Here is a 13,064-nt window from a genome sequence, read left to right as displayed (position 1 = left end):
TGCACTGGGTACGAATTTGGGCGGGACGTCATTCTAGGCACGTCGGTGTTACGAAAACACCGGTTGTGAAGTTGAAATCAAATTTCTGCTGTAAAGTTCCGACACATTTATTTTCTTAACTAGAATTTTCGCTCCTATGTAACAGCAGGCAGTGTAGCAGGATGGTTCAAGAATATCAGTCACCCGTAAGGGTTTACAAATACCCATTCGAAATTGTTATGGCGGTAAGTCATCTCTTAGGTTTTCCATTTGTTCTTGGATATGTTTCTTAACACAATGCATCGATCTGCAGCTTATTTATTTGCAGAATAAGGAGAAAAAACTGACCTGATAAAGATGAGATTTACCTGTACTGTTGGGAGAATATGTAAAAAATTGAGACACTGGCCTGGTAAAATAACGAAACTTTCGTCGGTCGTTGAAACTGGTTCTGACACAGTGACAGTGGTCGAATTGTGCAATCCTTGTTGGATGTGGTATCCTCGGCAATTGAGTTCCACTGTCTTTAACGGCATTACTGATATATTTTTAATTTTTTTTTTAATTTTCAGGCTTACGAGAAACGTTTTCCTACGTGCCCAATGATTCCCGTCTTCCTCGGAAGTGAAATCCTTTCGGAATCCAACAGTGAAGACGGCGCGATTCACAAAATCGAGAGACGATGCAAACTTGATGTGGATGCTCCGTATTTATTGAAAAAGGTATTGCGTCTTTAAATCTTGTGGTAAAGATTTTTTGCGGGCACTTGATAGTGAGTTAAGCTGTCAAAGCGTGTTGCTTGTCATATCGTAATAATTTTTTTAAAACTCGCTGGTTACTTGACAACCAGTCTCCATTTATCATTTAATCAAATATAGGGATTGAAATCTTTAAACATGGGTATTCTGGGTTTCAAAGGAAAGAATTTTGAAATTTTCTTGCCTCTTTCGTAGATAGTTGGCGTCGAGTACGTGTACTTCATTCAAATCAACTGCCTCAACAGACGCGATCGAACCCTGACAATCACCGCTTACAACGAGAGTTTTTCATCCAGGGTTGGAGTTAAGGAGCACTGCTATTACTCGGTGAGTAATATTGCTACGACACTTGCCAGAAGTTTCTATTTATAACGAGAAAAAACGATAAGCCTAATTTTCCGGCGTTAGTTTGTATTTGATGTGTTTTGAGGCAGTGCTCCAATGAATAAATTTGTAAGCACTAACATGCACGGCTGAAATAAACAAAACAAGTAATTAATTGAGTTAATTACGCTTGCGGCATTGTTTTGGTTCGAGTGTGAGATTCTCTTTGTTATTTTCACGAAAATGACGCATAAACCACAGACTTTCATTTACAAAAGTGTTTCATAGTTCCCTCCATACCTGTTTATTTTGAAATGACAGTAATAAATTATTCATGTCTTGAAATTATTATTTCTTTTTTCTTAATTAAATTGAGTGGCGGCAGGTGAGAAACTTGTGGGTGCCGTAAGTTTCTTACCTGTAGGGTATTCTTTGCAAGGCCCCAATAATAGTATCATACATCCATATATGGTGTCTATAAATTATATATGTATAGCTCATTTCGCCAGTTCTAAGCAAATCTTCATGTTGCCGAAATTTTGCAGTAATTTAGCTTAAAAATAGTTTCCATGTTGTTTCAGGGGCACCCAACGAGAATATAGTTCAAAACGACTTAAACATAGCATTGTTAAACGTATTTCAGTGTTTAAACGGTAGATATACACATATTTTTATTCCCTAAAAATTTGTCATTTGTGCGGATTTCCTAGCTGAAAGTCTAGTGATGCGAAAATTATAGGGATCAAAACTATCCTTTTTGAAAATTTTAGGCAGAAAAAAGGCTTCTGAAAATCCTAGGTGAACTTTTTGGGTAAAAATCCATTAAAAATGGGCAATTATACCATTATTTAGATTTTCGAAAATCCTAGGACAGGCAGGCAAGCAAGAAATTTTGCAACAAATGTTCCAAAAAATTCTACATCTCAAATCCTCTTCCGAACAGATATTTTCCGAAATGTGACATTGGGTGCTTTTGGTACTGTTATGAGAAGCTTAAATTTCTATAACTACCGAGAAAGGGTTAAGTGATACGTTATGTACAAATACAAAGCCTAATTAATGTCGCAGTTTCCGCGGGTATTTATAGTTAAGACACTATAATAACAAAACGCAAGAGACAATGTTGATGAAAAAGGGGGGGACACCGCTCCACGATCGGCGTGACAGACGACTTCCATAGCCTGACTGAAAGCCTGAACTTATCTCCTCGACGCACGAGGCGAACCGCGCTGGATCGGACAAGTTGTAGGCTGGTAAAAGCCAAATAATGATATAAAAGCCTAACTCTCCACGGCACTACGAACTAAACCTCCGGCCAGCATTGTGCTATAATGGAAAGAGTGTAGGCTTTTAAAATAGCTCAAGCCTCCTTATCTCCCCAGCACTATGAGCTGACTCCGCCGGCACGTGCTGGATCAGACAAGAACAAAGGCAGATAAAGAGCGTAAAATGGCATAGCATGAAAAACACCAAAGCTTGGGGAAGTCGCTGCGAGACTTAACCGCCACTGATACATGGGAAGCATGTATCCCCGTAAGCGCAAACTAAACAGTAACGAACTATGGTAACGAAATGACAGCCATACGCGGCGCAGCTGACAGTAAAACGTTGCGAGGCGTACGAATGTAAAGCTGGTAGCAATCCGATGACTAGCAACCTAAGACCTTAATTAACCAGTCCGGCAAGCCTGCTGCAGCTGCTGTAGATGCAGTGCCGATGCGAAAACTGTGCCCTTTAAGCGACTTGTATGGGAGACAGGTATATATATACCTGTATAGGAATTGGTTGGATTGCTGCTAACACAACGGGTGTGACGGGTTGGCGAAGGATACGAGACTTGCCTTGTAGCCCCTTTTGCAGGAGAGGTTTTCTCTGAACAGGATCACTGTGCAGTGTTCTCCCCAGGATTTTGGGAAGGCCAGGGGGCATTCTGTCGGAAGCTGAATCTACCATACAAAATTAAGACTTACAAAAATAGCAAAAGCGAATTGTCATGCTGTCTAGGAAAACATAAAACTTAAAAACATGGAACATCCACCCAAACAGCACATCCTTGCCTTACTCTTTGGGCCCTTTGATTGTGTTTTCTGCACAACTTGCACAACATACCACTACCACTATTTAGTATTATCATCTTCGTTAGTCTTAAGGAGCCAAGGGAAGTCCTTCAGCCACGTTGGATCAAACCCTGATTTTCGGTGTTTGGAATCTGTGGATGTTGACGGACCTTGTGTTGTTTCCCGAGGGTGGACTTCTTCATCCAAATTACTTACACTCTTATATCTCTTTTCCAGGGTGAAAAAAGAACTTAATTTGCTTTGACTAGCTAGTTTCTGTTCAGAGGATCCTGAGTTTGTCGAAGCCGCCATTTTTTGACAACCTTCCACGCACGTGGGAATTGAGTTTAGTATTCCATGTAATATCCATAAAGTGCCCTTGAATTTACGGCAAACTGAAAGACGGCTGCCGTTCAATGAAACGAGCGGATGACAAGTTTCATCACCTTTCATGGAAGGGTAAATGAGCTGAAACCTTATCAATTGCGAGAAAACACAATGAGAAAACACTAGACAATGCTTCAGTATCTTTATTGAGTGTTTTTCTTTTTTTAACTATGGACAGGATCCCAGTTTTAGATGTTAAACTACGTAAGGTCACTTGTTTTAAGCCAGGCGGCAACGATTTTTCAACGAATCAAGCCAGGCGGCCCGCCTGGCCTGAAATACCTGGGGAGAACACTGCTGTGGCCACAGGAAATGTGTAAATTACGAACCGCAGAGAGATACAATTTTATAGTACTATGCTTAACTGTTCGAGCGAGGTACAAGGCAAAACAAATAAGCGTCCCCTCAGAAGCTGGGAGTTGTTTGACATAAGTCAATTCATAAGGCGAAATTGGAGGAAGCGTTTTTCTTTGGAGCCGTACGTATGGTTCGTGGTCCGGGCTAGTCCCCTTCTCGTGTAAGTTTGGACTTCATCCCTTAGAGGGTCATGAGTGAAGGCGGGATGGTGCAAGGGGTTTTCTCGGCCTTGGGAGCTGCTGACCGGAAATGGGCGTCCTGAAAGCGTGAAAGGGCATCAGCAATTTCGTTAGAAACCCTGGGGACGTGATGTGCTCAAATAAAGAAATTATGTTTCATGGATATTAGAATAAGGAACCTAAGAAGAATTTGGTAGCCGCCCTGCTTATGATCTGCTAGTGCTTAAGCAACTCAAGGGATCTTCGAGGATATGATGAAATGATAACCAGCACGTAGGCAGCATAAGCATCCAACCACTTATGAAAATTGTCAATAATAGGCTTGCGTTTGCGAACCATTGACAGTGGTGATGCAGAACCTGGGGTCGAGTCGTCTATGTGCTCACCACGCACAATTTTGTCCTCCAAATTTCTGACCAGAGGGCGATGGAGGCCCAAAGGAGTACCTGCTCCTTGTCTGTGAGGTGCTGGAGTTGCTGTGTTGGGCGTAGCAGTGCCCAGAAAGGGCTCGACAGGCAGGTACGAGCGGCTGTTGAGTGCTTGCTCCACGGACAAATGAACGGTGTCCTGTATGGTGGCCATTTGAGCTTCAGAGAATGCACCCGGTTTCTGAACGGGCGTCACGCTTTGTGGGGCTGACAACCCGAACCGAGTGAGATCTACATCGTCCTCATCCAGGCCATCCACAGAACTAACGGACGAGGAATTGTTGCTCACGTCGTCGACTCCGTCAACCCGCGCAGTAACAGTGTCGCGATCAGAACGGGAAGGTTGTTTTCGACATGGAATTCTTCACCCAACCGGGGGGTGGCTGCTTGTTGGGCGAGGTTGTTTGACGGCTGCTTTCAAACGGGAAATCAGTTCGGCTTTGCTGCCAGTTAGCTACCTGAAGATGAAGGCAAAGAATTTCCGTCGACAGGGAAGTTAGATTTTCCCGACGATGATGGCAAGGTCAAGCAGGGTTTTCAAATTGAAAAAAAGTAGCAGGAGGAAATTGTAAAGTAGCCGGAGCACTATAGTACCGCTCGAAACTATTAGTGCATTTGCATGCGGTAATACCTCGTCTTTGCCGATAGTGTTTACCGCGAAATCACCTAGGTTGGACGAAAACCACAACCGAGGCAAAGACGAAAGCAACCGAATGCCGCGGCCGACTTAATTGCGGTAATGTGCCGCAAGAAAACAATGGTACTTTGCAAAGCATTGTTTAATATTATCACACCTAGCTCCCCAAGGTAAAGAATGAATATCCAAACTGTTTTTCACAGCACTGACGCAACACAACGCACTGTTTAATATGTTCATCTCATTTTGCCGTGACAGCTGAGAACAGAGAATGTTGATAACCTTTTATGATGCCTAATTCTTACATCTTTATGTTTAATAACTTGTAAGTTTTTCGCTATCATGATAAACAGTTCTTCCAAAGGGGTAAAAGGACAGTTCTTTTAAAAAACTGTGTGGATTATGCGTAACTTAAGTCGCCGCCAGTGCAGTCCGACTGTATATTTAGAATAAAAAGCGCTTCAAATTTTGCGTCTGGTCCAAAAAGAAATGTTTACGGGATAGTTGTTGAAAAGCTCTAACTTTGAACTAAACCTTACTACAACATGTAATGGCTTAAAGATTACACCAGCGAAGAACCGTAACTGTATTCCCGAAGTTTCTTAAGCAATTCCTGACCACTCCTTGTCGCGCGTTAATTACGATCATTTCTGATTCAAAATATTAAGTGGCAGGTAATTCAGCAGTTGAGCTTGAAATTCAGAAATGTTCATTCCTCTGAATTGTTAAGATTAACTTAAATTAATGCTTCAACGATCACACGATAGACGAGTTCAATGAAGCCTCTGCCAATTTGGCGAGTTAAAACGTAAATAAACTAAGCTGCATGCTTCCGTCACGCAAGCGAGAGCGATAGCTCATGAAATACATTGTTCGATTTGAACTGCTTCACAAGTTTGTAACAAATGGAGAGCCACGTTGCTCGAACGGCTGACAATTACTTGTAAAGTTAATCGTTTTCTTCCATCTTTCAGTCGATAAGATCGAAATGACTTTCACGTATCTTTCAAGGCCGGCCGCTAGATGAGCAGCGTCACCGTTAAGACGAGTTTTCCCAAACACGTGTAAATTTCTTGATAGAATTTCTGCTGATCTTTATAACATCTGTATTAAACAGATTTCGAACAACTTTTAGAAATCTTGTCGTTTGCTGGAAAAAGAAAAACGATCAACGCTTTATGGAAGCGACTTTACTATAATTGAATGTGCCAAACTTCGCAGATTGTAAATACGGCAAATACGCATACTAATTATTGCTGCGATTGATCCGCAAAAATATGCAGATTTCTTTGATAGCATCTGCTCCAAATAAAAGCATACTGCGTCCTCTCTTAACCGCGGCGTAAATCAACTGGAAAAAATCTAGGTAAAACCTCGGCTTTCGGTTACCGTAGACGAGGTTTTACCTCGGTCAGATACATGCACGTTCAAATGAGAGTCCGTGAACACGAGCAGACTTTCCCGCTAAAAAAAGCTCTCGCTTCGGAGATCAAAAGGTATATGTAATAGCCGCACTGTTCATCAGTCCACATTCATTTATTTCCTCGAAAAAATCAGATTATGATTTGGTGAAACAGAATTGTGTAGTTAGTAAAATTTGGAACACGAAAAGTACCCGACGCAAATGCTTGAAGTAGCCGGTGACTTGCGCCAGGCGCCGGCTAAATTTGAAAACCCTGGTCAAGTAGCTTTCGAACTGCCACGCGGACGAGCCATAGATAATAAAATTCGTAAACAGTAAATGTACTCCTTACAGTTAACTATAGAGCTCACAGAGTGATACTTTAGACTTTACTAGACCTTTTATACTGAGACTAATGTCTAGGACTAAACCAATGGTGACTAACGTACCATCTAATACAAACAACTTCTGTAGCGCTCAATGCGACATGAATGGGGATAGTTGTTGGTTTTCGCCAATCCAGATAAAGGATATAACTGTAAGCAGACAGTATTAAAAACAAGGATAAAGGAACTCAGTTTGAATTGTTAGAATATAGGAATCCATTAATGTCTCGTTTGCATTGTGTAAAGTTTACGAAATAACATGACATGTGGAGGATAGCTCTAACGAGTCATGCTCCATTAACTACGTTTTACATCACTGTTGTAAAGCTTTATTAGATAGGCTTTGTGTCCATAATAGAAATTGTTCCTCTTCTGGCTCATGTTCTGTTTGCCCATTTGGTTACTATGTAATGCAGAGCTGTAACTTATAGGAGAGCATTTTTCTGCTGTGTGATGTGGACCCCGAGGCCTAAAGCTGAGGATCATTCGCATGCATGCATACGGAAAAATACGAATCCAGATTGTATAGCTATGAAAAATGTTAATTGTGTAATCTTTTCAAGACTTCATTTAAAATGAATTATCAGTTTAAATCAAACAATAATATTACAGAAATACTGTGCAGTAGTTATGTACATGGTAACCAATAAAGGGTTTCAAATAATGAAATAACAGGCTGTCGGGTCATGTCATCGTATATAAGAACCTGGGCCTGGTTATTCGAAAGCTGATTAACTTAATCCAGGATTACCGTAAACTTTTGTTTCATGTTTTCAACTTTTTGAGGAAAGTTTCTTTTGCTTATTTTGTGTTTGAAGATTGACTTCTTCCAATGTACAGTTTTGCTGAATATCAATGTTGAACAGCATTTGGGAGTGGAGAAATAAACTCCTTGGTTAATTTTTAATCTGGGATTAGCGTTGATCGGCTTTTGAACAACCGGGCCCTGGGATGTCTGAAAGAGCTACAACAAGTTGCAAAATTGTTGAGACACTTTCATTAACAAGGCTGCTGCCTAAGAAAATTTTAAAGGGGCCCTCAGAGCTAAACGCTGAGAACTTAGGAGCCCAACATATGAAGTGAAAGGTGTTGCTGTGAAAAATTAAGGAGCCCAGAGCTATTCTTTGGGAGCCCCAGGCTACCGGGCTCCTGTTAGGCAACAGCCTTGATTAAAAAACACCTTTTCTAGCTTCCAATGCCCGCCGTATCTAGAATTTAAACCTTTCCCACTTCCTCTCCCCTCTCCCCCTTTCAATGTTGACTGCTTAAGTTCCCAACATTTTTTTGTCTTTCTAGCAACACTGATTTGGGTGGGAGGGGGGCTGCAGTGTGAGAGAAGCCCCAAGAAGGTGAAGTGTCTCCACTATTTTTGCAACTTGTGGTCTGATTGATTGCAATAATTTTGCCAGTCCAGATTTGAATCCTATAGGGAAATGTTTCAACGTAGAAAAGCAGGAACTAAAGAAACAATCATTAAATATCATATAAGCTCTGAAACATTTCAAAAGTTTGCACGCGAAGTGCAAAGCACATTGTGCCAAACACGAAAGGATATTAATTATTGACATACAGTAGCATCGATTTTCGAGTGTTTGGACTTCTCATCGCTAACAGAAGACTCCGTACCAAATACTAAAGCGAGCAAAGTATTTTGCACTGCAGATCTGATGTTCCCGAAAGTTACACATGGCTCGTGTTATGTAACACAATACCATTTATTGTATTTCTTGGTGACGTCAACCAGGATGGTGGCGTTACAGTTGAAAATCCTATCTTCGAGGAAACAGCACAATTCAACTAGTACTTTCTTTTCTAATCAATCCAATACGTTACCAGGTGATTCGTAATAAAGTTCACAGTTAGAAAACCTGTACATATCGTCTATGCCATTTACCAACGGTCTACCATCCAAGCACGGTCTACCATCGCAACAGCAAGAAATATGATATCATATTATTTTCTCAGTGAAAAGTTGTGGTAGACCGTGTAGACTGTTTCATATAAATGTCATAATGTGTAGCTGGTACAAATTTGTTCACTTTTGTATCTCATTGTAAAACAAATCTCTCAAAGGATTTGGCACAATCGGGTGCTTTCTTTTGATCATTGTGCTCAGTCAGTCATTCCAAAGAACATGGAATTAGCCTGTACCCGACATGTCACCTAGAAGACTTGCTAGTAAGCGTTACCAATCCCTTCTCTGGAAGCAGACTAGTCCGAAAGCAATAAGTAATGTTACAAATGGACCTCTATGAAAATGTATCTTTGTATAACAATGTTTGCTAAGAATTGATTTTTCGGAAAGTAGATGTTCCCTTTAAATGGCATGCGATCGCAGTTAAAGGAGAGGTTATGTCTGTTTCTCATTCGTAAACAACAGCTAATTTTGTACATTTTGCGTGTGCTTTAGATGTCATGTGTCGACTGAAATATAGGTGTTTAAGGCAAATTATTTCGAAATCGGTTCCAGGTTATTTCTAGCGTACTTTTAAAAGCGAAAGGATGGAAATCACACCTTTTCGCGTACCAAATTATGTGTATTTTCTACTTGACTCACAGAAAGCACTGAAATGCCTTCAAATTACGTCATACCGAAACCCCGCCAAAATCCAGTTTATCGCTGGCCATTTTCCATTCACAGCAGATCAGAGAATTAAACCCTTTTTTTTGGAAACACCATATTAAACGCAAGTGCTCGGCACCGGATCGAGTGGTCTGGGTTCGGGGCCTGGCCGGGGACATTGTGTTGTGTTCTTTGGGCAAGACACTTTACTCTCACGGTGCCTCTCTCCACCCAGGTGTATAATGGGCGTAATGCTGGGGGTAACCCTGCGATGGACTAGCATCCCATCCAGGGGGGAGTATACATACTACTAGTCGCTTCATGCTACAGAAACCGGAGATAAGCGCCGGCCTGATGAGCCTTCTGGCTCGTAAGCAGAGACTTTACCTTTACCTTTACCTAGACGCCTTCCCGTTCCAATAAACAAAGTGACCGCACGCCAATACAGTGACAACCAACTCAGACAACAAGTTGCAAAATTGTTGAGACACTTTCATTAAAAAACACCTTTTCTAGCTTCCAATGCCCGCCGTATCTAGAATTTAAACCTTTCCCACTTTCTTTCCCCTCTCCCCCTTTCAATGTTGACTGCTTAAGTTCCCAACATTTTTTTGTCTTGCTAGCAACACTGATAAGGGGGGGGAGGGGGGCTGCAGTGTGAGAGATAATAGGGAAACTAATAACGCCCCAAGAAGGTGAAGTGTCTCCACTATTTTTGCAACTTGTTGTAGAATAACATGGAGGCAAACTGATGAATGTACCCAAATTGTCTTGTTTTTTGATGAAGGTACTCATCTTGATAATTATTTTGACTTATTAAGCAATAGACCACAAGTTTCGATCATGGCTTATAGGTTGATAAACCTTGAGGGATGCTGGAAGAACATAAGGAGGATCGTAAATCACTCGCCTGCGGCTCATGATTTACAAATTCTTAGAAACATAGAAACTTGTTGTCTATTGCTTTTATGTAATAATTCAAAAGACTTGCAAAATTTCCATGAGTTTACTGGCACAGGAAACCATGGCTGATTGACCAATCAGAGCGAACTCATTGATTTGGTTATATAAAAGCTAAAAGTTTTGAAAGGGGACCCAATCAGAAATAAAAATAGTAGATGGCCTAGCCTGTCACAGCCTGTCTTCACATAGCATGCATTCTTTTTTGTACTTTTTTAAATGACAAAAGTTGTTACAGTAACTTAGGTGCGGCATCAGATGCAACAAACTGCTCAGAAAGTCTTCTACTGGTAACTAAAGGTAACAAAGTAATAGAAGTAATGGGGTTACAAAGGTAACAGGGTTACAAAAATTAATGTACACACTGTTACAGAGGGCTAACAGGGTCACAGAGGTAGCATTTGTTCAAATGGAACAGAGGTAAGATGGTTACAAGGTATGCATGCAGTGTTGTGGACCGGGTTAACTAAAAGTTGGTCATCACTTCGGAAGTTTTTGTGCAGGCTTAACGTTTGTGGCTTCGTAAAATCATAAAATCGCTCGGGACTTGTCTTTCCGGGTTACACCACGTACTTCCCACAACACCTGTGACCTGTGCTTAAAGAAACAGTGCGTTGATCTTGGTGCTTGGAATGTTGGAGTAACCCTTGGGTAGTGACCCTGCAGTAAGACGAGCATGGGCAACAGTTCTTGTCTGTTGCAATCTAGAGAAAGCAGTTATCAATATTTGCACACTTAGTGAGGTTTTGGAAACCTGGTACTAGAAATATATATTCAAGAAGAGTCATAATACTCTAGAGTGGAGAAGAAGAGAAAGCAGCAGGCATTGACTCTGCTATTTCCACCAGGCCAGGTGCACAAGGTATCAGTCCAAAGTCAACCAGTAATAGGAAGGATTACATTTTTGCCAATGTTGACCGTGTAGCACTTGTATTTCAACAGACTTAACTGATTAGAGTGAAATGTGAAGTGCTAAGTTTCTACCCCATATGAACCATGTGAGCGTTAGCCCTACTGATGGACTAATGTCCTATAGATCGACTAATATCATTGGGTACACATTTGAGAAATGGTGACAACCTAACTCTTGTTAGTGAGTATGCTCCAAACTTGGAAAGACCACATGAAGAGAAGAGACACTTCAGCAATCTATGAAATTCTTAGTACAGTGGAAGCCCATTAATATGGTCATCAACGGGCCTAAACAAATTGGCCTTATTAACGGGGTGGCCACATTACCGGGATAGGGTGAAATTCATGACTAAAGGGCCGTAATGACATATATCGCATTTGCACTTTCAGAACAACTTTTCTGTTTAATAAACAACAGGAATGTACGTACAGTAATTGTATAATTATATAAAATACTTGAAACTTTGCTCAGTAGGTAAAACACTTAAAATTGTTGAGTGTACTGTACGTTCTGAGCCTAAATCAAAGCAAAAACATGCCCAGCTTACTATGCTTCTAAAAAACGGAAGCCGCTGTAATTACCTAACTGAAAGACTTTAGTATCAATGGTGTTTTTGATGAAAGTACAATGACTAAAATCCCCTCATAATTTGCCTTTCTGGATGTTACAGTAGTGTCAAGATCATGCTTGTAATGAAAATAGGGAGGAGCCACCTTGACAATACAGTCACCTCGTTAATGCGGCCACTTTTTTTTGGCCTGGCAATTTAAGGCCATACATTCTCTTATAGAAAACCCTCGTTAATGCGGTCACCCTTTAATATGGCCAACAGCCACAATTTTAAATCCCAAACAGTTACTGTAGAATCCTCTATAATTCCACCCCATTAATATGGCCACTTGCACTAAATTAAAAAACCAAAACGCCTGTGAAATGTCAATTTCATTGACCTTTGTAATTTACCACAGTAATTGAACAGCTGCATATCTGCAACTGAGAAGGACGCTCTTATAATAATCGTTGACCTTAATGCTCATGTGAGTGCAGCTGGAATATTATGGCCAAATGTCATTTAATGTGCTATTAGAGTTCTGCACCAGATTTAAAATGGGTATAACTTAAAGACAGCTCATGCACTGTACCATTAGGATACATGGCACCATCCATATTTTAAGTACTGACAATGTCATTCAGGGATACACATTTTTAATTATTTCACCCAGTGGCACAGGTCAATCAAACAAAAGACAATCCAGAGACAATCCAGTAAACCAATCAAAACTCAAAGTAATTACATGTACTGTTGCCGACACAAAGCGCAGGAAAATGTGCACGTGTGAGCCATGATTGGTTTTGTTTTCACTTCTGATTGGTTGAAAATGGCACAAGATCTTTGAACCAATCACTGAGTGAAGTAATGCAAAACCAAAGTAATTCACTAATTACTTTCAAAACTCAATTGAAAACCGCTCTAAACCAAGACAGATTTTTCAAAATTATATAGGTATTCAACAAAATAATAGAATGATCTTTAATTCTTGAATTCGAGTCTATAGTTCTTATTAAAAGTTATATGTTACAAAAGCACAAGCAAGAAAAGGTGTTAATTCATGGATAATAAAACAAGAAATTAATTACAAACGAGACAGAGTAAAAAAGAAAGCAATCATATCATTCAAGCGATAATGGTTCTTTACTTAATTTAAATTATTAATTGTCATTTTTTTGATTGGG

At 40.4% G+C, this 13,064-nt stretch overlaps 1 protein-coding gene across 1 annotated transcript in view; it reads left to right on the top strand.

Annotated features, from left to right (window-relative positions):
- The first annotated feature begins 28 nt into the window (after positions 1 to 28).
- LOC138060210 (SEC14-like protein 1) overlaps positions 29 to 13,064 on the top strand; it is a 36,913-nt gene continuing 23,877 nt past the window's right edge. The window contains exons 1-3 of the mRNA XM_068905945.1: positions 29 to 224; positions 552 to 701; positions 933 to 1,064. Coding sequence (XP_068762046.1) covers positions 162 to 224; positions 552 to 701; positions 933 to 1,064 — 345 coding nt within the window. The 5' untranslated portion in view covers positions 29 to 161. The remainder of the gene's footprint in view (positions 225 to 551; positions 702 to 932; positions 1,065 to 13,064) is intronic.

Source organism: Montipora capricornis, chromosome 8 (genome assembly GCF_036669925.1).
Source record: "Montipora capricornis isolate CH-2021 chromosome 8, ASM3666992v2, whole genome shotgun sequence".
Classification (NCBI taxonomy): domain Eukaryota; kingdom Metazoa; phylum Cnidaria; class Anthozoa; order Scleractinia; family Acroporidae; genus Montipora; species Montipora capricornis.
Note: the sequence above shows the minus strand (reverse complement) of the source record. Positions and strands in the feature narration are given on the sequence as shown.